This window comes from Acomys russatus, chromosome 32 (genome assembly GCF_903995435.1).
Source record: "Acomys russatus chromosome 32, mAcoRus1.1, whole genome shotgun sequence".
In the NCBI taxonomy this organism is placed as follows: domain Eukaryota; kingdom Metazoa; phylum Chordata; class Mammalia; order Rodentia; family Muridae; genus Acomys; species Acomys russatus.
In genome coordinates, this window is record NC_067168.1 from 32,365,224 (window position 1) to 32,390,303 (window position 25,080).

At 43.5% G+C, this 25,080-nt stretch overlaps 1 protein-coding gene across 1 annotated transcript in view; it reads right to left on the minus strand.

The window, feature by feature from the left end:
• Window positions 1-263: 263 nt before the first annotated feature.
• The window catches only part of Col6a5 (collagen type VI alpha 5 chain), a 98,503-nt gene continuing 73,686 nt past the window's right edge, over window positions 264-25,080 (minus strand). Inside the window, exons 35-42 of the mRNA XM_051140382.1 lie at window positions 24,383-25,039; window positions 21,025-21,136; window positions 18,338-18,546; window positions 7,230-7,916; window positions 5,807-5,906; window positions 4,887-5,104; window positions 508-746; window positions 264-368 (exon numbers count right to left, since the gene is read on the minus strand). Coding sequence (XP_050996339.1) covers window positions 264-368; window positions 508-746; window positions 4,887-5,104; window positions 5,807-5,906; window positions 7,230-7,916; window positions 18,338-18,546; window positions 21,025-21,136; window positions 24,383-25,039 — 2,327 coding nt within the window. The remainder of the gene's footprint in view (window positions 369-507; window positions 747-4,886; window positions 5,105-5,806; window positions 5,907-7,229; window positions 7,917-18,337; window positions 18,547-21,024; window positions 21,137-24,382; window positions 25,040-25,080) is intronic.

A 25,080-nucleotide genomic window follows, 5' to 3' on the forward strand; every position in this document is an offset into this window, starting at 1 on the left:
GCCAGCAGCTCATAAAGCAGCCTTTCCTCCCCTCTTCTTTGTCTTGAATCTGTTACTTTATAAATGTCCCGGTAAAGAACCGCTGACTACAGTTAATCGATGCTCGATGCAATCTCGCGTCCCTACTAGAACCAACACCGCTGTCGATGCTCGATGCAATCTCGCGTCCCTACTAGAACCAACACCGCTGAGTTTACAGTTGTAAAAATGGCTAAGTGACAATCCTAGGACATTCTAGTTACAAACTGTCTTTACTCGAGGGTCTAATTTGAGATGCAGATGTGATGACAGCGACGTCGGAAATCTTCTTTCAACAGATAATTATCCAAGCTGATCAGAGTGATTGATGCTCGGCGTTCCTGGTCCTCCTGAGAGATGAAACCAGTTCCCAGTTCCATAGGTCTGTTCCTTGATGTCTTTATTCTGAAGAGTCTCTCCCACGGATTTGGGACTGAGAACTGCCTTTAGTTGTAGCTCTGGACCCTACCCTTCTAATAAGTAACTAACGCTTTCTGGCTGGATCTGCTGTAGGGAGCCCCCGCACACCAGCCAGCGGGGCGCTCGTCTCTCTTGGGTGTTCATCTTGCATCCTCGCCATCTGCAAAGCACGAAACATACACTGCTCTTAGCGTCGTCGCCATAGTGGCTAACAGTGTTTCCTCCCGAGCCTACTCCTGTACGCGCCAAGTAGGAAGCAAACACCGAATCTTTGCTGTCTTCAACGGTCCAACCTAGAGTGATCTGCCCTTGGAGAAATGTGACCATTGGTAAAACTGAGTAATGCGTAAGGATGAGAACACAATTCTCTCTGCTCTACCCACGAACTGAAAGCCCTCATTTAGTGGCTTTGGTAGCTAGAATTATTATACGCGAATATTTTATATTATGTTTGAAGGGGATTACAGCTGTCTGCGACGCCAGGCTCTGCTCAGAATCCCTGTGGCCTTTTTATAACATCTGTTTACAGGACGACGTTCCTCCTTGTCCCGCCCCTACCCACTCCACTCCTGACTTCCCCTTTCCCCGGGTGAGTTTTTGACTGCTAACACCGGCACCTTCAGAGGCTGCTGTTGAGCAATGGAGTGGCTTTGGCCACAGGCTCCCTGAGTACCTAGGGTGTACCTCCGCCTGTAGCAGCTCTTGGTCCGTCTGTCCATCAGGGATCTGGGAGGGAAGAATTTCCAGCCTCTGATCAGCATGTGGCTCTGCCTAACTCAGACGCCCCAGTACCAGCCGGGCCCAGGCTTTGGCCGCCCCCTATGGGGCTGTGCTAAAATAGCACCTCATTCTGTTTCTTTACTCCTTTCCTAGGATGCTTCATGGATTCTCCCATGACTACCCTGGTGAACAGATCCCACGAACATAGATTGTCAACTCAAAGAGGGTTTCAGGGGAAGATGGCTTAAGAATTTTAGTTAAGGACCTGTCTATACAGGAAGAAGTCATGTCCTTCTTGCCCTGCACCTTGGAAAGTCTGCATCTAGGTTTTTTTTTTTTTTTCTTAAAAATTGTAAAGTCATTAAAGGGGTGTTACCCCAACATGATGTGAAAGCGGACATTTAAAAAATAAAGCTTCCATGAGGGCTGGAGAGATGCCTCAGAAGGGAAAAGCCAAGCCCGCTGACTTGATGCCAATGCCTGGAATCCATGTTTAAAAGCCCAGTGTGGTAGCATGCCTTAGGATCCCAGCATTCCTAAGGTAAAGTCGGGGGTGGGGTGGGGGTGGGGCAGATGCAGGAGAATAGCCCAGAAGCTTGCAGGTAAAGCCAGACTGGTGTATGCACTCCTCCTCAAAACAAGGCAGAGAGAGAGAGAGAAGACTGAGTCCTCTGACTCTACACCGCCCCCTCCCGACACACATATACGTTCATGCTCAGCCATACAACACTAATAAAGTTTAAAATTTTTTAAATGACACTTCCTTTTTTTTTTTTTTTTTTTTTTTTTCAGACAGGGTTTTATGTAGCCTGGGCTGGCCGTGAACGGACCCTCCTGCCTACACCTCCTGAGTGCTTGAGTCACAAACATGCCACCACTTGTGGCCACATTCATCTTTCAGCTTATCCAACCAAATCTTAATTCCATAGTGGCTTGATATCAGCTATCTACTATATAAAATGTCTAAGTCAGATAAGGTACAGTGTTCATTTCTCTCCTTAAACTTCTACTTTATTCTACTTGTAGAGCAGGATTTCATCCCAACTGTAAAAGATTCGTATGCTTTAAACTCTAATTATTTGCCTGATCATAATTCTCTGTTAGGGAAAATGTGTGTGCGTGTATGTGTTTTAATTTTCAATGCCTATAATTCCAGATATGAAATTTCTGTCAAAATGGGATTTTATTAGAATTCAGCACAAAAGCCTATATGTGTAAACTTTGATAATTTTATTGGGGAAAATAAACATGCTATTGGAAATGTATTTGTTAATTCTATGGATAATTTTTATTTATTTATTTATTTTTAATTTCTGGCCTGACTGTTTCCACACAATCTTCAAAGCTTCCTACAAAGATCTTATATCTGGGCCAACTCACCTTAATCAGATGCAGGATGGCTAAGAGACACACCACACTCATGTGTGTGTGTGTGTGTGTGTGTGTGTGTGTGTGTGTGTGTGTGTGTGCATGTCTCTGTGTGTGTGTATGTCTGTGTGTGTGTCTCTGTGTGTGTGGTGGGCAGGATCAGGGCGCTTGTAAGAGATGAAAGAAAGAAGGCCTCCAAGATTTCTCCCACATACAAATATATGCTCTTTAAGACTAGCTTTTTAGAGAGCCACACTCCAACAAGTCTCTGTGTGTCATGTATGTACCCCAGAAGGGAAACCACCAGCCTTACCCAAGCTCCTCATTAACAGTGGTGGGGGACCCCAACAGTCAGGCGAACCTTGCAAATCATGAGCTAGGTTAGCAACTGAACCCAGGCTGGCACCTGGGGGTCCTCATTCCCAGTCTGGTGAGCTGTCACCCGCTGACACAGCCATCAGCTCTGCCTTACTCATCACCACTGCAAAGCTAGCACTCACTGGATTTTCCCTCTAGGCCACACGCTCTCTGAAGCATGTCACATTCATTTAGTGCTTGCATTCGCCCGTGACACAAGCTTTAATACCGTCTTCAGTTTGTAGCTGAGGAAATGGAACCAGTATCAGACGTTCAGTATTGTAGAACTGTTCAGCTCCAAAGTGTGTCTCCGTAGTGGGCACAAAACACCAATTCTGTGAGGTGGCTGCTCATACAATATTCTGTGGTTGGTCCGATTTGACTGCAGCTGCTCTCTCGGACTACTAGCCCATCAAAGACAATGAAATCTACTGCAAACATGCACTGCTTGTCACTGGTTTCTCAGAAGCATGGGGTTTTTTGGAAGGGTTCCTATTTTTAAAACAATGGCTGGTTCACACTCAGAATCTACCACTAGCCTGCATAAGACTCTCTCACGGGTTCTCACCACCAGAGTTTCAGTTCAGTAGGTCTGAGCTTGGGTCTGAGGATTTGCGTTTCTAGTGAGTTCTAGATGTTGCTGATGTTGCCAGGGTCAGATCCTACCAATCTGATCTCTTCCAGCAGCAAACTGCCTCGAGACATCCAGCAGGAATGATTCAGTCAGTATCCACTCAGTGTTTTCCAAACTTGACCATATACCTGAACCACCTAGGGCGCTCTGTAAATGATACTGACTCTGTGTCTGGCCCTCAGACAATGACTTCATTGGTGTGGGGACATTTTTGTTTTCAACTAGAAGCTACCACTAACAGTGCTGTTACATACACCCTAATGTGTGACTTTCGGTGAATATACATTCTGTTTTATACACACGTACACATACGTATGCACATAAATTGTATTAGCTTTATACAATCAACTTAGTTAAGGTTTCCATTGCTGTAATAATACAGTATTACCAAAAACAACTTGGGGAGAAAAAGAGTTTTCACCTTATACTTCCAGGCAACGAGTCCATCACTAAGGGAAAACAGAGCGGGAACCTGGGGGCAGGAACTGGAGTGGAGGCTTACAGGCATGTCCTCATGGCTTCCTTGGCCTGCTTGCTCATGGCACCCTGGACGACCTGCTCAGAGTTGGCACCATCGCTCCCTCCCTGCACCAATCGCTACTTAAGAAAATGCCCCTTAATTGAAGTTCTCTCTTTCCAAATGAATCTAACTCGTGTCAAGTTGAAATTTAAAAACTAGCCAGTAAAAACAGTGTAGAAGGAGTAGAGTCGTATTTCTAACTTCAGTGTGAGCCTTAAGTATTTAGTATAAAATGATTTCCCACAAGACGCTGGAGCACAGCAGGGCTCTGGGTTCCTGACCTGGAGGCCTCGTGGGTACCTGTTCTCCCTTCCTCACTTCCTCTTTAGCCACATATCCATTACTGCCTCTTGGCCCCCACATCCATCTCAGAACCACAACAGCCCTGTCCTCTCAATCACGGCTCAGCAAGGAGGCAACAGCTCACAGCAGGAACGCTTTGGTTACAAAAGCAGACCATGGCTTTGTCAGTATCAGGACAGGACCCTCCTCACCTGCCCAGGGGTGCAGCTCCTGCCTTCCCAGAAGGTTCTTGTTCATGTTCATGCCTGGTGCTTCCCAGCTCCCTGACTCCGCATCAAGTCTCCGGAGCTGCTTTCTTCTCTGGTTGCTCTGAACACATTCAACCCCCCTTCCTACCTCTCGGATGTTATCTGCCTTGCCCTCTTATCTCAGAGTGTTCCCTGTATTCCTGGGCAAGCAGCATCTCTTTTATTTCTTTACTATCATCTCGCCTTGCTCTCCTCCCCCACCCCTACCCCCGCCACCCCCATGCTTCTCAACCCCCAGGAGAGAGGACCAGGCAGACAAGAGCACTTCAGGGTCCTCAACAATGGCACTGCAGATTACCTTGCGTGCTGTTCACTGGAGCCACAGTTGCTTCCCCATCATTGAGCATCAGTTCCCCAGGGGAGAAGAGCATGTACAACCTCTGGATCAAGTCAGCACTGGTCCCTGAGTGGTGGCCATGATTGTTGCCTACTACAAAGAAATGCTGCTCCTGAGAACCAGAGTCTCCAAACAGTTCACTGTCTCCCGCTTCGATTTTGTACACCTCAGGGATGAGTCTGGCGGGGGGGTACAGGGAGGAGAAAAGGAATCACAGTGGTTAGCCAAGTCCCTTAAAGTCAGCTTAAATGCAAATGCAGCCATCCATCAGAACAGAAATCTATCTTATGCACATGATAAAAATAGTCCTAATGGGGTTTGTGGATGAAATGTGAGACAGGGGCCATTTTCTAATATTCCAAAAGAGAATTAAACACATATTTGTCCCAGAGGTTTAGGATTCCAAACCAATGTTGTTTTCATTGCTAAAAATTTTATTGGGGACTCGGGGTTTTGCTTTGCTAAGTCAGAGTTGGCCCTGCAGCTCTGTCTTTCTAAAAGGCAGATGTTTTCTTTGTCACATCTTCCTTCCAACCTTTGACACTATAGGCTCTACTTTGACACTAGACAACCTGAGTTGTATTATGTAATTATCAATATGAGATAGGTTTAATAAAAACAACAGATATGGTTGTTTATCATATAAAATGTGGCTCTTTATAATATAAATTGTGTTCTATCTTCCACTAGCCAGTGATACCATCACCTACACAACATTTAAGACACCCTTGCACAGGCCAAATCCTGCATTCTGGAAATGAAATGTCATTCACTTCACACTCTTGGGTAATGACCTATTAACCACTAGACAGTCTATCACTTCACATCCTTCAGGACTGTTTCCTGGGCTGCACTTCCATATCAGAAATTTCTTAACTCACAATAGACCGTCGTCATCTGTGCCAGCATCCTCTGGGCGGGGGAAGGTGATATTAGCACACTTGGCTTGCAGATCTCTGGGGGGGTATTTGTTGATGCCACCTGGAGACAGAGTGGAATTCTTAGTCCAGTTTTTACCTTCCCACATAGTGACTATCACCCAAAGAGTCAGCTCATCTTTTCCTGGAGATGGAAGCCTCTTCAAAAGAAAATTAATCTTCTGAGGAACTTAGCAAAGTCAGCACGCTGGCATTGAAAGACCTTGTTCTTGCCAAGTCAATGAGATACAGCAGTAATTGAATTAAAAGTTTCCATGTTCTGTGATATAATTCAAGGACATCTCTGAATTCTTCCTATTACCTATCTCCCTCTCACCCATACCCCAGAAATGGAGCTCTGTTGGCTGTTATCTTCCTTATTTTTACCTTGGAGTTGAAAGAAGACACTTTTTTTTTTTTTTTTTAACTCATTAGTAAGTATATCACCTAAATGCCATGGTTCCTAACTGTAAGTTGAGTCCTGGGATTGTGTGTATGCCAGATCCTTAAAATCTTGGGAAACCCTAGCAAGCTCCTAGCCACTGCAGATAACCACACAATGTGGCTTTTACTCTGTTCCTGATTTCCCAGCACAGGCCAGGACTTGCTTGATGCTCTAAGAACTTGGGCAAGTCCATACCTTTGGCTAAAATTACAGTGACAAGGGTAGAAGCTGAGGCAGCTACTCTCCAAGTGCTGCAGTGAAAAGGCACCTCTCAAATCTTTACCTGGTTGCACTTAAGCTAGATGTCTTGAACAGAGGCTCTAGAAAATATTTGTATCTATGAATCATAAGGATTCAAGTCCAAATCAAAGATGGTTAATAATGACAAGGTAGACCAGATATACTTGAGAAAGGTGGAGCAGGTAGAGAATAGTGGCGGTGGGGGTTTTATTTATTATAGTAGTACACTTTGTTAAGGGTTATGCTAAAGTGCAGTTTCATGGAAAAGAGCATAGTCCTGGGTCCAGAATGTGTGGGGTTGAATCTAGAATTTACCAGGCATTAATTACAAGCTTTCGAGAAATGTATTTAATGTATCTGAACCTTAGTTTTTCCTTTAAGGAAAAGGAATCTGAATCGTTCTCTTTGAAGGCTATGTGGAAGATTAACTGATGTAGCCATTTAGAGAACCAAACACTTAGTAATTGTTCACAAAGTCAGGCTTAAAGGAAACCTTTCATCTATTTGATGATCTCCTGTCTGCAACTTTGAGAGCAGCAATGCCCAAAGTCAACAAGACTTTTCTCTGACATTCTTCCACTGCGTCCTATTCACATCCCACCACTCCCTACTAGAACTAAGATGCATTTGACGACATAGGCTGACTGACTGCATGCAGAGACATCTGTAAGGCAATAAAGGAGAAACGCTTGAGCGACTTACGTCTGATTGAATGAACAAAAGGCTTGACGAACTTGATGATATAGTCCAAATCCGGCTTGTGTGTCCGGCCAAGCTGGACTAAGTGGTGATCGAGGGGTTGGCTTGCTAATTCTTCTAACTCCATGTCATTGTGAATAGGACCAAAGGAAAATACAAATATGGAGTAGCCTTGGCACTTGGCTCTCAGAGATGCATTTCTCAAAACGTCTTTGTCTAAAGAGTTGGTTTCACCCGCAGTTACTATAAAGATAACTTTGTTTTTCCTCAGATTGGGAGTTCCTACAAAGACATTGTCAATTGTCCACTGAAGAGCGTGCCCAATAAAAACATCTCCATTGAGCTGCTGAAGAGACTCCTGGAGATGATGTTTCATTTGGTGTATGCTGTTGTAAGTGAGCAAATCAAATTCCAGGTAGGCTGGGCATTCTTCAGTGTTTGGTAGATAGCCTGGAGGGGAGTAGGTCAGGACAGCCACTCTGTCTCCTAAGACAGAGGTCAGTGGAGCTGGGGTGATGTGAAAGTAATCTAGTACAGAAGTTATAAAATCTCTCACTTCCTGAAACTCGTTATGCCCTACTCTTTGAGATGCATCTATGAGGAAAGCCACATCCATGTAATATTCTTGAAGGGAAGCATCTCCAGGCTCATCAGTAAGGCCCTCTTCCTTCCTGCCATGATTGTCATGTTCTGCAACAGAATAATAGCTTGAGTCACTCGTAGTGAAAGGGTTAACTGGAAACTCTAAGACATGAATGCAAACACCGTGGCATGGGATGTTATTATTCATTCCCATGCCATGACAGACATCACTAATCAATACAATAGCAGACATCACTAATCAATCTCAGTACTTGTTCCAAGATGCATTCTTCAAATATGCTTCACTTAGTACAGAGAATAATTTCTATTTGGCGCATATTGTCACATAAGAAATCAATTTGCTACCAACTTCAGGTTTTTCTAAAAGTAACAGATTTGACCCCAAAATATTTTAATGCAAGAAGAGAAATATACACCTAATTTTAGTGCTCCCACATGGTTACAAAGCCTGCGGCACACATTCACAGATCCTGAATACTTAATTATAAGGAGTAAACACAAGAGGAAGTACAGCTGTCAAAGTTACACTTCATGTACATATATATGTAGACAAAAGGTTCATCCATAAAGCAACAGCATGAGAACAGGTTAAGCCAATATTGACTGTAGAGCCTTGCTGCTATGTAAGATATGACATACCCTAAGACTTGGGTACTCTGAGTGGAGGTCTGCAGCTATCAGCCTACAATAGCTCACACCAAAAACAATCACAAGCACTGACTGGCTCAGTTAACATTAATTTCTTTCTGGCAACCTCTCAATGAAGAAACTAATACCCCAATATTCTCTCTCTCTCTCTCTCTCTCTCTCTCTCTCTCTCTCTCTCTCTCTCTCTCTGTCCCCCCTCCCTCCCTCCCTCTCTCCCCCTCTCTCTCTCCCTCCCTCCCCCTCCCCTGCCTCTCTCTCTCTCTGTACACAAATGAACTTGCTTTGTACATGTATGTGGGGAGGCTGGAAGTTGGAACTGGATGCTTCCTTTATCACTCTCCATATCACCTCTTTGAGACAGGGTTACTCATTGGACCTGACACTCCCTTTTACAGCTAGACTGAGAGCTCTGGATCCACCTGTCTCCACCCCACCCCCGCTTCCCACTTACTTGCACCCAGAACTGGTGTTACATCTATATGCTCTCATGTGCAGGTCTTACATGAGTGCTGGGGGTCTGACTCGGGTCCTGATGCTTCCAGGGTAGGCACCTTCCCCACTGTGCCATCTCTCCAACCCCTCGGTTTGCATTCTTATGCAAGCTATTGCGCTGCTGCCAATGATATTGCTTTAAATCTATGGGATTATGAAAGTTTTCTATACTCCTAGGAAGGCAGGCTAGTTGGGAGGATGTTGAGAATCATCAGCTTTGTAAGACAGGAAGTAGACGGCCTTGTCCTTTTCCTCTCTGCAAGAAGTATGCTTGTAAGTATACTCAAACAATAAGTAACTTTCTAACTGGCAAAGATGGGTTGATTCCATTTCTGCTCAATCTGTCACTAGTGGTTTTATTTAATCCTCTGAACAGTAAACTAACCAACAAAACTAGATTAATGCTATAAAATTCAATATCAAAATAAACCTCAACCAGCACATGATTACCACAAATGATTTTATTAATATTGTAAATGCTTTATTAGATAGTTTTTGAATGTTCAATGAATGGTGGTGCACTCCCTTAATCCCAGCACTCAGGCGGCAGAGGCAGGCAGGTCTCTGTGAGTTCTAGGTCCAGGCCAACCTACATAATGAAACCCTGTCTCAAAAAAATAAAAAATAAAAGTGGAGGCCTAGGGGCTAGAGAAATGACTCAGTAGTTAAGAGCATTTGTTGCTCTTGCAGAGGACCCAGGTTCAGTCCCCAGCACCCACATGGTGGCCCACAGACATCTGTAACTCCAGTTCCAGAGACTCTGATGCTCCCTTCTGCTCTCCACAGGTACCAGGAATATACATTATACACAACATACATGCATATAAAATATACACACACACAAATAAATCTAATTTTTAAAAAAGAATGGTTGTACATAGTTTTACTTTCATATAATTTCTTTGTCTGGATTTTGGTATCAAAGTGGCCTGACTTCAGATGAGTTGGTAAACAGTCTTCTTTAATGCACTATAAAAGCTTGTATAGAATTGGTATTCATGGCCAGGTAATGACGGCTCATGCCTTTATTCCCAGTACTTGGGAGGCAGAAGCAGGCAGATCTTTGAGTTTAAGGCCAGACTGGTCTACAGAGCAAGTTCTAGAACAGCCAAGGCTACGCAGAAAAACCCTACCTAAAAAAAAAAAAAATAATCAAAATAAATAGTTGGTATTCATCATTCCTCAGAAGTTTTGTTTAATTTGTAGTAAAAATCATGAGATGAGAAGACTTCAAGTACAAATTCAATCATTTTGACAAGCTAGTTAGGTTATTTCTTTTTGAACAAACTGTGGTGATTTTCATACTGTAAGAAATTTGTGTCTGATTTATATTCAAAAATGGCTCATTGCATGTCCTTGTCACTCTTTGAAAGCTGTAGAATATGGGAGACGCCCCCTCTCTTTGCTAACACTGGTTGTTTGTGTCCACTTTTCCTGGGGAGTCAGATTGTAGCTTTATCAATTTTATTGATCTCAGAGATCTGACTGTTGACTTTACTGATTTTTCTCATTTCTTGTTCACTAAGACCTTAAATGTTACTGATTTTGTTGTTGTTGCTGTTGTTGTTTTGAGATAAGGTTTCTCTATTTCAGCCCTGGCTGTCCTAGACTCACTTTGCAGATCAGGCTGGCCTCGAACTCATAGCTATCCACCTGCCTGTGCCTCCCAAGTGCTATTAAAGGCATGCACCACCCTGCTAGGCTGTTACTGCTTTCTTTTGCTGGGATTGTTTGTCTGTTTCTGGCTTCTTAAGATGGAAATTGAGGTCACTGCTTTGAAGCCATTCTCTCTCTCTTTTTTTTTTTAAATCATTATGAGGCATTTGATATCTTATCAGCATGCTTTAGTGGCCTCTTAAAGATGCTGGAATGATGATTCATTTTTATTCCCTCCAAATTGCTAATTTCTTTATTGACTTTTTTTTTTTTTTTTTTTTTTTTTTTTTTGCCACAGATTATTTTAAAGTGTTTTATTTCTTTTCTGAAGGTTTGGGGATTTTTCAAAGATCTTTCTGCTAATTATTTTTTACTTTAGTTCTATCTGGGTCAGAAAATATACTTCCTATGACTTGAGTGTTTCAAAATTCTTGAATACTGTTTCATGGCCCACAGTATGGTCTATTTTGGCAAGTCCTTCATGAGCACCTCAAAAGAATGTGCATTCTGCTCTTGGAAGGGACGTTCCAGAAGTGCCAAGTGGGTTATATTAGCTGGTAAAATTGCTAAAAAGAAAACAAAAAACTAACAAAAAAAAAACCAAAAAACTCTACCATGTACCTGTTTTCTTTTTTCTACCAGATATTGGAAGAAAACATAAAAATTCACTTTTTTTTCATTCTAATTATTTGACCTTTTTCATCAGAGTAATTTCTACTGCTGTATTTTCAAGTGCACCACTATTTTCTTTTCTCACATCTAAGCTGTCTGCCCTTAACCTCCTATCTGGTATACTGTCCCTTCTAACACCATGGTTTTCATCTCTACAAATACTAGTTGAGCACAGGAGAAATGGCTCTGTGGGTAAAAGCCCGAGGATCTGAGTTTGGGTCTCAACACCCAGGTAAAAAGTTGAATGTGGCTGCACCTGTAAGCCTAGCACTGTGGGGTGCTCACTGGCTGTCACCCTGGCTCCATCAGTGAGAGGCCCTGTAAGGAGCAGGGCAAAGAGTGGTTGAGCAGGGCACCAAATGTCCTCCTCTGGGAGCTGGTCACACACAGACCAGGTTCACGGTACGTTTATAGTAGTCAATAGGACCCTGTGCTTCACAAGCTTGTTTGAAATGTGCAGGCGTCACATTCCCCACCAGGAACCCAGTTTGAAGCTCTTGCTGAACTTCTGGTCCCGATGGGAGTCCTGCGTAAACTGCTAACCAACAGACAAGAAGACAGCGGCATGCGTATTTGAATACCCATTGCCGTCAGTCCTACATAATGCACACCACCTCCAAGGCATCTCTGAAAGTCTCAGCTACAGCTCATGAGGGACTCTACAGACAATTGAATGGGTGTTTCTGATACTGGGGGTTCACCGCTCTGGACATGACTAACTGTTACCTGTGTTGTCAGCAAGAGCTCTGATTTCCAACTGCCATTTCTCTGTTTTTTAAAGGACCAACTAGCATACTTTTCTGGACACGGAGGACATGATGCCGTAGCTGCTGTGGGAGAAGAGGAAGGACTGCCTGATCAGGGTAGTAAAATACTTTTCCATGCATGCCTAGATATATCACTATTTTGTTTTTCTGTTTTCTTTTTACAAGTGAACTATAATCTCATCCCCTACCAAGTACTCAAATATAAATCCTTTTTTAAAGAGGTACAAACCACCTACAAGTAATCACTAAGAACGGGTTCCCTTCCTACTTTGAATATTTTCACAAAAATCACAGAAACTAAATACAGATGACTGTGCCTTTAAAAAAAAAAACGCTAAAATTTTAGTCCCACACAAGGTATGATTGTTCTATTTTGAGTCTAAGTTCATGTTATTTGGGGAGCCTAAATAAAACACACACACAGCTCGCAATAATGCTCTACAGTCTCTCAAAATGTCAATGGAACTAAATTCTCACCTTCGGTTCTGTGGAAGAACTTAGGTGACAGGACAGAGCGGGAGAGCTGGCATCATTACCATGCACAAGGCATGGATGGAATACAACCAGGTTTCTGGGGAAATACTCCCTGAGACTAGCCTGACGTTAGCCAAAGATATGTGGCACAGAGCCAAGTACAGGGGAGGTGGGTGCAGAGGGGGAGTTAAGGAAGCAGGAACATTTTAGGAGTGTGCAGGGAGCTGTGAGCCCGCACTGCTGTCTGCCATGAAACATGTGGGAACTCTTCAGACATTTGTGAGTTATCTAGTGCGCTCTCTTGCAACTTAACCAGTGTCAAAATTAGCCATGGATTTTTCTTTTCTTTTTTTATCTTTGTTTTATTTTTTTTTCTGTTGGTGGTGGTTTGGTGTTTGTTTGTTTTTCAAGACAGGGTTTTTCTGTGTGGCCTCAAACTCACAGAGATCTGCCTGCTTCTGACTTCTGAGTGCTGGGATTAAAGGTGTGCACTACCACCACATGTCTTAGCCATGGGCTTTTAAAATTCTTTTTTTAATTTTACATCTTAGTCATGGGCTTTAAAAAATTTTTTTAAATAAGTGATGTGTGAAGCTGAGGATAATTTGTGTATTGAGTTCTAGTCATGTGAACAATGTCTGATATTTTTCTTTTTAAAAATTTTTACCTTCATTTGTGTGTGTGTGTGTGCGTGTGCATGTGTGTTCCTACATGTATGTCTAGACACCCAGAAGAAGATGTAGGATGCTCCTGGAACTGGAGATTGAGAGCCACCATTGACTCCTGAGAACAAAACCCAGGTCCTCTTAACCCCTGAGCCAGCTCTTCAGCCCTGTATAGATGGAATTTTTAAGTTCACCATTTTCCCCGACATTCAAACCATGACGTTGGCAAGCCTTTCTTTCGTTTCTGCTTTCTGGTACTAAGCTGAGTCCTCTGTTCACTCCAGGTCTCGGGCTCAGCTCTATGCATGTGTTCTCCCATCACATCTCTCTTTTAGCATGAGATCAGAATTGCATTTACTCCCATTTCACACACCTGAGCGGACTTAAGCTTGGTGATGCCCCAGGATTTAGCCAAGAAATAAAAGTAGAGGCAGGATCTAATCCCAGATCTGCCTCAGTGTCTAGACTCCTCCAGAAGACCAAGCCAGCAAACAGCAGGATAGAGCAGAAAGTGTAAAGCACATGCTAGGCCAGTCTAGAAAGGCCCCGGGACCTGACTGAAGAAGCTGTCTTCCAATGACCTACTGGTATTCCTTCTGATAGAAGCCACCAGAGAATATTTTCTTCTAAAAGTAAGTCATGACATAAATTAAGTAAAATTTGCCTTCCTTTTCATCCAGGACATTGCAGGGCTGTGGTTATAGGGCATTTCAGAGCTATGGTTATAGACAGTTCTTATGAGTTTGAGTCTTATTTCTGCCCATTGTTAACTCAGTGTCCCCAGTTCACCGCTGTGCCTCAGTTTCCCTCTATAAAATGTCATGCTATGCTACAGGCTACACTACCATCTCATAGGGTTTTTGAAAAAGAAAATGGAATAGTTTGCACAGCTCACAACATATCCAAGGCACGACACGAATTTAATCTTTCTAAGCAAACAAGGAGGAAGCTCCTAGAGCTACAAAAATCCTTTCTGTAATGGTAAATTCTGCAGAATTTTGATAAGAAAAAAAAAATGCAGCCTGTTGGCCTGACTCACAGACACACTCACATGGGTCCTCAGAAGTGACGGTTCTGCTGTGTTTGTGCGTGCTTATCTGCAGAGGGCTTGGCAGCACTATATGAACCTCTTTGTTTCATAGCGGCAGGCCAGGCCTGTCCTCCCTTCTGTGTGGTGAGGTCATCGGCTAGGATTCCAGGGCTGGGAAAGCAAGGGAGGCAGGCACAGTGTGTGCACATCACTGCACCCCTTAACACGCCACGGGGAAACAGGAGCCCTTACAGCTCTCTTGTTTTTCCGTGCAAGAGCCTCTTCTATTTTACATAGAAATAACTTTCTAAAGCAGATTTCATCTTCTCCCCTGAAGATGGGACAAATGTTTCTTTTGGCCTTGATTTTTCTAGGTGGCTCTTAGATTCTTGGAACATCACTTAGCAACCACTGTGTGCTCTGAAACAGGAATTGGCAGGAAAAGGCTTGCTTGCTGAGGAAAAGCGCTGCGCCCTTTGGGAATCACTACACCCAAACCAACTGTATCTTGCCCTTCAATGTTAATGAAGTTATTCCGGGCTTTATGTTATTCCGTCCTTTATGTTTACAGGTGGGTTTATTATACTCAAGCTCCAAAAAATTAAATTCAGAGATTTAAATACCAGAATTGCACCGCCAAAATTATTTGAAAATATCTCCCCAAAATAGCAAGGCAATTTAACTTATTTTGAGGTTTGGTAACTGAATGCAGTGTATCATTTGTAAGTGATCATGTAGCCATCACCAGCTACATGGCACACAGCGGCAAAGTCGGCACCTTGATGCGGATGGCCAGAGGCTGACACGGCCGCAGAGCATCAGCTAATTGGTATTCCAGGGATGGCTTCAAAGCCAAATCCTCCGTCCAATGCAGATTTATGTTTAAAAGCACATGTATATTCGGGTTGAATATGTGAGTCAAACATCGTATTCAGGAAGAGGTCAATAGCTAAAACATATTCATTCATTGAAGGTGGCATTATGAGACTGTTTAGAAAAATCAACGTGAAGTTCACAATAATATGGACAAGGCTAGACATTATGCAAAAAGCAGGACACACAATTGAATAAAGCCATGAAGACCAATGTCCTATGGGAAAGATGAAGAGGATACTCAGCCCTGAAAAGAGCCCAGTTTGATGAATATTTGGAAGTTTTATGTTCAATTTTTATTATCGCTCTATAGTGCCTTTAAGGATTAAAAAAAAATACATTCTGGAGTAATCATGGGGACATATGTAGCTGCTGTAGGGCTCTACGTATACCAGATGCCAGAATCACCCTTCAGCTGTGACAATAAAAAAGGTCTCCAGACACTGCAGGTAAATCCTCAGAATCCACATGGTGGAAGGAAAACCTACCCTGCCAAATTCTCCTCAACATGCCACATGCACAATGGTTATTGCAACACACTCCACACAGACACATACATACACACAGATGCACACACATGCACATACATGCACATACAGATACACACACATGCATACACACATGCATACAGATGCACACATGTGCACACACACATGCATGTGTACACATGCACACACTAAGCAAACAAACAAACAAATTTTAAATCTGTAATTTCAGGGAGGATCCACTCCCCAAACTAATGATTGACTAGGTCTGGGGTGAGCATTTACTGGGTGCATTTCTAGTGAGTCCTCAGGTGTTACTGCCATGAGCGGTGAACCTCACTTTGAGGGCCACTTGAACAGTTGATCTCATACGAGAGACCATATAACAATCCATATAGCCCGTTAGAGTGAGACATTGGATGAACCCTGTGCAAGCCAGGGCAGGTAGAAGGAGAGGCTAGGTCGGGGAGACAGGCGGTAGCTGGGTGTCTGACAACTTACTTAATGACAGCCCTTAAGGAGCAGGGACTATAAAATTCTTAAATGGTCAAGATGGCTGACTTTCCCTCAAGCCTCTCCATTCAAGGACAGCCATCAGCTACAGGAATTGCATTATAAATGAGTAATAGATGTGGCATACGGAGATGCTCATTAGCTTTATCGACTAATCTGGACCATCATGTGGAACTTATCAAGGCTCATCTCTCAGTGACTAGAGGCTTGAAATCACAACTGACCCAGGAAGGACAGCATATCATACAGAAAGTTCTCAGCAGGTTTTGATAACTGGCTACACAATTTTTGAGAGAGGAGAGGGAGAGGGAGGGAGAGAGAAAGAGAGAGAGAGAGAGAGAGAGAGAGAGAGAGAGAGGGGGGAAGGAAGGGAGAGGGAGGGAGAGAGGGAGAGAGAGAGAGAGAGAGAGAGAAAGAGAGAGAGAGAGAGAGAGAGAGAGAGAGAGAGAGACATGATTTAAGGCTCAGACTTATTTATGGGGTGAAGACATAAACATACCACCCCCAGGTCTGAGACACCACCCCCAGGCTATCACAACCTACATAGTCCTCATGGTAATCCTGACATGCTTCAGGACTTTGGTGGGGGTAACCATTTGCTTTTTATTCTCCTGATAGAGATGTGAGCAGGTGTTTCTTCACCCCAAGCTGAACCTCACAATGGCTGCAAGTTCCTGGACTTTCAGACATCTGGAAAGGCAAATGAAAAAGCCTCCATCCTCATGGACTCACTGTCACTATGGCAGCCACGATGGCTGCAGTGAAGTCTTTCCCTCTCATCTGCTTTCTCCGACCCATTTCCGAGACTTGGAAATGTTCACCCCTAACAATGCCATCAGGGATGGCACTTTCCCCACTCTAACACCCTGCCAAAATGCATTTTATTCTTCTTGATAAGCCAGACGAGAATGGATGTCTGGGTCTTGAAGGAAACTGCAATCTGTATATGCCATTAGGAGAGCAAACAACATCAGCAGCAGCACCCACTCAAAAGAGCAGCCATCTGATTCTCCTGGTCAGGCTATGCCGACATGAGCGTTCACAACTGTTTTAATGAAATCACACACAGGCTTAATACATAGACACCATGGAGTGACACACGTCCAAGTTTACTGTGTCTTTTCTTTTTAAAGCTCACACATCTTTTTTTTTTTTTTTCAAGTAATAGTTGATTGACTTTTAAATCCTTCACTATAGATTTTACAAAAGCTAGCTTGGCTATTTTAAAAGTAAAATTCAAATGCTTGTCTTTCTGAAACACTTATGAGGATACAAGTGTTAAATATAAGAAAAGTAGAGCTGCCCAGGAAGCTTCTAAGACTCAATACTGTCATGTGGAATTCACCCTTTTCTTTTTTATCTGCATATTCCAGCCATGAATATGATACATTGGGTACAATACTTAAAATGCCAACATTCTGGCCAAACAGTTATTTTTGGAAGGTTCTGGATGCATAATTTGAATGGCTGAGCAGTCTGTTTTGGAATTTCACATTTTTCTTTTTAAATATGTCTTTCTTTTTTTTTTTATTCTGTGGATGGGTATTTTGCTTGCATGTATGTCTGTGCATCATGTGTGTACAGTGCATGTAGATGCCTGGATCTTCTAAAACTGGAGTTACAGATGGTTGTGAGCTGCCATGTGCTAGGAATTGAACTCAGGTCCTCTGCAAGAGTAACAAACATTCCACCAAATCATCTCTTCAGCCCCTCACATTTTCAAATGAAAAATGCAGAGATATTTATCTATCTTATATGTTAATTATCTTACATATTAGTTTGTCTTAAGCTATTAAAATATGGACATTAAAATATTTAGACTTTGCCTCGAGGGAGTTACACACTTGGTCATTTCTGAGTATTTAAAAAACATAACTTAACCCTTCTTGTGTGATCACAAATTCTGGGGCAACATCCAGGCCAAGTTTTAGGGGAGCTTTGATCTACTCTTTCCTCTGATGGTCTCTATATTTTCTTGCTCTGTATCATACCAACCATCTAAATTGCATGCTCCATGCTCCTTAAGCACTTCATGGGTATGTCTGAGAGCTTGTGCTGTGATTCCCTGAGCGGTGCCTATCATCCGCTACTCCTCCTACTAGGGAAATGGCTACTGAACCCACCATCCTAAATTGCTTCAGATATCAGCCTTAATTTATTTAATTCCCTACTGGTATTGAAAGACGAGGCTCCGGGTAACTTAAAATAGTCTATCACTGGTTCATGTTCTTACCGGAAGTGAGACTTGCCACTGCTGCAGATCCCTGCTCATTTCCATAGTGACTTGCTAACTTATGTGGCTCTAGCATCTGGTTTGGAGTGTAAACCAAATGGTCGCCTCCGTGATCCTCCAACAAAATAGACGCATCTTTCCCAGCTCTCAGCTCTTGACCAGCAAGGCTGTTCTTGCTTGAGGAAACCTCATGCAGCTTAGCAGCCAATCTAGATGAAGAAAAAGTAAGTTTCAGCTGAGTCCAAGTAAGTGGGAAAGATGCAAATAAGTTATCAAAACATTCTAATATGGTTCCTTAATTACTTATTAAAAGAAAATGGGGTGGCAGCTCAGTTGGTAAAGTGCTTGGCCTGTAACCATTAAGACCTGAGGTTGATCCCACAAAAAATCCCCATGAAAAGGTTGATCATGGCGGTGTCTACTTGGGGCCCAAGCACTAGGAGGAAAAGATGAGTGGATTCCTGGGGCCCTCAGCCAGCCAGCACTGCCTGCTTAGTGAGCGCTACGCCAGTGAGAGGCCCTGACTGCAAAGCAAAACCAAACACCAAGGCAGATGATCCCTGAGGAATAACAGGCAAAGTCTTCTGGCCTCCGCATGCACACATGTTCATGCACCCATATATATGAACATATATATGAGCACACATACATACGCAGAAAAAAAAATTTGGGTGATGAAAAAAATCTAAATTAATTTCAATCAAATGATTCATCTGCATTTAGTTTTCCTTTCCTCGTGTTCACTTACCACCTATGAAGTATTCCTTTGCAGAAAGCCAGGCCTGATTTGCATAGAGTTGTCAATAAATAACATCATCCATCAATCAGCCACTGGAATGACCTTGTGCTACCTCAGACTGATACCAATCGCCATAGAAAGTAGTCACTGAATGGACAGAGCCCTGTCCTGACTCTTGAATGGGGCCAGTGTTTGTATTGGCAGTTTATGGGCTCTTTGTGATATTTTAGAATTCTGTCTTTATTTAGATGGTAACAGAAAACATACTTAGGCAGATTCTTGAAAATGTTATTTTAATTCAATAGTTTTCAGTTGTGTTTACTACTGGTGTTTGGTACCCAGATGTATTATTTCACTGTGAGGCAGAACAAATAGATGTAACGTATGAAATAATAGTGTCACTGCACACGAAGGCCAAATGACATCATGACACACTGCATAGATGATGGTCTTGTATGTGTGTGTGTGTGTGGGTGTGTGTGTGGGTGTGTGTGTGTGAATCTGAGGTGACAAGCCAGGCGATCACGCAACAAGAAAGTCCAGCTGGGCCCAGGTGCATCTGCAACGAGGGCCATATTGTATATTTTTTGGTCTTCAAATATTCAGCCTTAGAAAAACAAAGGCATTCATCGCATGAGGTTAGCATGGGATTGTTTCTCTCTGTCTGTCTGTTTAGATTTGGCATGCAGTTGTTTGGGTTCAGTAGTTGTGTAAGAATCACAAGTGCTGTGGTGCTTACACAAGGCTTGTGTTTGTACATGCTTAAGTAACAAATCTATCTTGTCCACAGCCCTGTTGGAAGGAGGCTGTGACTTCCTCGGGGGAAGTTGCTCCACTTGGTGTTAATGATGCGCTGTCTTTCCAAGGGGTTGCCTGCTCGACGTGCCCTTGCTAAGCTACCAAATACATGGAATCTGACATTGTAGGAGTATATGCTTGCACAAATTCTGGCTGCTTCTGGATACTTGGAAGAAGCCATATCTTCTCTGAGAAGCTGCCTTGCTTAATGCAATCTGAGATAAAGGAGCAACTATGGGTCCAGGCAGCTGCATCCGGGAATCCAAGCTCAGTCACGCTCTAGCAAAAAACAACTGGTAAGGACCATTCTTACAGTATTTGAGAGGCAGAGTCAGCCAATTACTTATTATATTTTTTACTGAAGATACAACGTGAACAAAAATTGTTTGCATGTGCAATTGTACTCTAAGGTCCTCTGTGGCATGCTTTGAGGTTAAAACAATGACTCCAATTCTGACCAAGACTTAGTGAAATGAGACACTTGGGGTGAGCTGCCCCAGTGCCTTAGCAGAGGTAGAAAAAGTACAAAAAGCACTGTCTGTTGATTTAAAAAGAGAAAAAGAAAAGAAAAAAGGCACGGTCTTTCTAAGTAGCCCTGATCGGCCTTGAATTCTGGCCCCTACCTCCAGAAAACTGGGATTACAGGATTTTGAACTCATAAGTATCAGTTTCAAGGAGGGATCCCCTTTAACTAGAACCATTAAGTATGAAGGGGACCCTATGAGAAGGAATGGGATCCCAGGCAGCCAATCAGAAACCAGACAGGTGAAAGGTCACACAAGACACGGGCAGTCCCCCTGTGACCAGAAAAGCAGAGCCTCAGGCTCTGGGCAGTGAGGTCAAGGATAAGCCGTGACATTTCTTGTTTGTTTGTTTTTCAGGATTAAAGTTTACCAGACACTCCCAAGAAACCGTGCCTTTTAAAGGCAAGATTTAATTAAATAAAAAAAATCACAATGTTATATAAAACCTCAGAATGGAAAGCATACTTGACACGCGGCTGATGCTGTGGAAAGTGGACTTCATAAAGAGCCATTCATTGCCTCGGAGACCTTGCTAGATTCCTTTGCCTAACAACCTGCCGTTGGCCACTTACACACCCATCCGTCAATTAGCAAGCGCTTATAAATGTAAGCGCTCTGCTACCCACCGGAGGCCACGGCGGCGAAGAACATCTCCACGGCCAAGCGCATCTTCTCTCTCTAAATTGATGTGCCTGCAGTCGTCCTCCAGCACCGGGGGTGGGTACTGATTGAATCCGCCTATGGAGAGAACAAAGTTATAGTGTGATTTCCAAACTAGAAATTGGGTTTTCTAGGCAAAGAGGACCCCAACAGGAATCCCCTCAAAGCAATAAATGTTAGTAACACATTTTGAGAGAATTTGGCTACGGTGAAAATGGAAATGCTAGCAAGTAGAAATGGTATTCACAACGCGAGTGCCACAGGGTTTCAGCAAACAAAGAATTACTAGGAACCCTGGGAAAGTGCTCGAGGTGTTCAGGGATGGGTTCGTCGTTCCTCAAGGGCACATGAGTGCCAGGCCCATGCTAGCATCCCCCTAGAAAGAGACAACCCATCCTGGTTCTCTATGGTGTTTTCTTTCAGACTTCAACGACTAGCTCAAACACAGAAAAGGCGGTGTCTTATCACGTGATGTTGTTTCTTTGCTTCCGCACCAATAAGCACTGATTTCCTGTGAGAAAACAAGTTGCAGAAAGGGTTTTAACTTGCTGTCAACACAATACATCTCTTTAAGCTTTCGTTGCCTCCTGTAAACTATAAGGTACCGTGGTCTGTAATTTTCCCTTTCGTGCAGGAAAACAGAATTTAATGAAGCAAAGCCCTTGGTTATTGGAGGACCATGACTCAAGCATGAAAGCGTCTCATGGGATCCCTGTAGCTTCATTTTCTCTGGCTTTAGGACACACTTGTTTTTTTCTATTTGTCTGAGATGAGAAGTTGTCTCTGATCAGTTGTGTTTGGCAGTGGCTCTTGGTGGGAGAGGGAATCTCGACACAGCTCTTACCTCTGAATACAGAAAAGCAAAGGTGCAGAGAACTGGGCCTGGCACTTTGGGAGGAAGTTCTCAAAGGACTGGAAGATGCAAGAGCAGTCACTTAACATCAACAGATGATGTGGGCTCAGGAAGGCAGGGAAGGCAGGAGTCACAGTCAGTCAGCTTTGCTCAACTACAAAGCCACTTCCCAGCCCTGAAGGAGTTTTTTTGTTTGTTTGTTTGTTTGTTTGTTTGTTTGTTTTGAGTCTTTTAAAAAATCGCTGCATTAATGCTGTGCACAGTGGTGCACATTTGTAATCCCAGCACTCCGGGAAGCAGAGGCCGGTGGATCTCTGTGAGTTCAAGGCCAGCCTGGTGTACAAAGCGAATCCAAGACAGCTAAGGCTACACAGAGAAACATTGTTTTGTACCCCCCCCCCACAAAATTGTATTGTTAGCCATCTGGATTGCACAAAGGACAACATCGTGTGGGGAACAATGTCTCTGGGTCAAGAAGTTAAAATTCTAAAATTTGAGTGTTTTGCACGAGTCCCTTTCAGATGAGAAGTTGTTTGGGGGTTACCTAGCAGTCTGCTGCACAGGTATTCCTCCTATGCACTCACAAGAGTGACATACAGTACTGTACATCTGGAAGAATTACTATTTTTTAAAAAAACCCTCTAATGCAATGGAAAGATTGGCAACAAAATGTACTTATTTCCCTTTTTTTGATTCCTCTTCCTGACATTCAAGTGAGACCATGTTAGGAAAAGTCAATAATCTAACATTCCCAAGAGGCTGGGTGAATATGAGTCATAGGAGACAGGTAGAGTCCTCCCTACAGTGGAGAACATGTCGTGAAGACACTACTATTCCTGCCGTGGTGTGGAGGCATTCCTTCAGCACTAGGGAAACAGAGGGTTTTCCTTTAAACCTTCCAGAGTCCCAGAAAGAGCAGGCTCAGCTCTGTCTTGTGGAATCTTCCAGAAGACAGTGCTATGGTTTGGATAAATGCCCCCAGAAGTCGGAGAGTTAAGACTTAGTCTCTTGGGCAGGGCAACTGGGAGATGGCCTACTCTTTAGGAGGTAGGGCCGACTGGAAATTCCCTAGGTCATTGGGGTATACCCTTGGAAGAGCCTCAGGACCCCTTCGCTTCTCCTCTGCCTCGCTTTCTGGCTGCTGATGGAAGCGAATTTGTTCTCCTCCATACCTCGGCCATGATATGCTAAAGGCTCAAAGCACCAGGCTACTTGACTTTGGACAGTAAACTCCACAAGCTGATCAAAACCAAGCCTTTCCTTTTCATAAGTTCATTGCCTTGGGTGTTTACTTCTGTATTAGGCAGACTAACACAGGAGTTTCTCATCATGATTTCCTGGTACTTGGGGGCTGTGCTATTTTAGTTTGGGAGGTCTGGCTGTAATAGCATCCCTAGCTTTTACCTACTCAACATTTACAGTACTTGCAAATTGTAGGAGTCAGGAAACTGTCCCAGGCATCTCCAACTATCTCCTGGAGGCAAAATATCAGAGAGAGAGAGAGAGAGACAGAGACACAGAAAGAGACAGAGATGGAGACAGAGAGAGACAGAGACAGAGAGACAGAGAGAAAGAAAGAGGCAGAGAGGGAGACAGAGAGAGAAAGAGAGAGACAGAGAGGGGGGCAGAGAGAGAGAGAGAGAGAGAGAGAGAGAGAGAGAGAGAGAGAGAGAGAGAGAGAGAGAACTATTTCTCTAGGAAGTGTTTTCTTTCTACACTGTCTGGGTAGGGGACAGGGCAAGGTGCTATTCTAAGCCTCGGCAGGCTGACGCTATTGCTCTCTATCATTTCCAATGAGACAGAGTCCACTGGTCGTGCTCCAGCACTCACTGTCAAGTCCTTTTAAAAGCCTTATCAGGCTTACTCTCCATCTTTGAACTTAGCGCCTCACAGGTCACTCGTGGCCTGGCCTGTATCCTAAGGATGACACATTGCAGCGTGCTGGTCTGGAGCCACGGTGCTTAAAGTGTGATCTGTAAACCACAATGCTGGCCATCACTCAGGCACCTGTGACCAATGGCCTCAGGCTCTACCCTAGCTCCTCGGAACAGGAGCTGCCTCCAGGTTTTTAGGATCCCTATGGGACATGACCGGTCATCGCCACACCCTCACACAGCTCTCCACTATGTGCCAATACTGGGACAGGAACTCATTTAAATGCTCAACCCATACTTCATACTTTCTAAGAGCTGTTAGGACTTCTTCAGGTGGAACCAATTACAGCTCAGGAGACCACTGGTCACTCTGTGATTTCTAGTCCACAGGTGTCCTACCATAGCAAGGTCTCATCATCTAATGCCCAAGACATAAGCAGGATACACTCAGGATACATATGACCTTTGCCCCCAGTCACCACTCAATTTACATATTTGGATTAGTTATAGATTTCATCAGATTAATCTTATGTTACCAATACTACTGCCAAATACTACTCCATTAAGACAAAGGAAAATAACCAAATAATGACTTACGTCTGACAGAGTATACAAATGGCTTCAGAAACCTCACAATATAATTCAGATCTGGCTTGTACATCCTCCCGAGCTGTATCAGATGGTGATCGAGTGGGTAGCTGGCTAATTCTTCCATCTCATCTCTTTGTGTGGAGCCCAGAGAAATCACAAATACGACGTAGCCCTGGCATTTGGCCCTCAAAGCCATTGTCTTCACAAATTCCTTCTTCTCATGATTTTCTCCAGCTGAAATCACAATGATGACCTTGTGTTTCCTCGGATTGGGGGTTCCTAGGAAGAGACCCTCCATGGCCCACTGTAGGGCAAGACCAACGGTAGCATCTCCATTTAGCTGTTGAAGGGAAGTGTGGATATGGTCCCTCATGGCGGACTGGTTGTCATAGGTTGTAAACGCAAACTCTGTCTTCACCCTGCCCTCCCTTCTGGAATTCTCTGAGGGAGAGTAGCTCAGCAAGGCAACCCTGTCACCAGAGTCAGAGGCTGAGGGGCTTCGAGTGATATGGAAGCTGTCAATCACTGAGCTCACCAACTCTTTCACGGCTTGGAAGTCATTGTTGGCTATATTACGGGAGTTGTCTAGGAGGAATGCTACGTCCATGTATGAATTTTCAGGAAAGAAAGACTCTTCCGCACAAGCATTTGGAAAACATTTGTCTGAAAACACACAAAGAGATGCATCATGGGATCAGTATTAG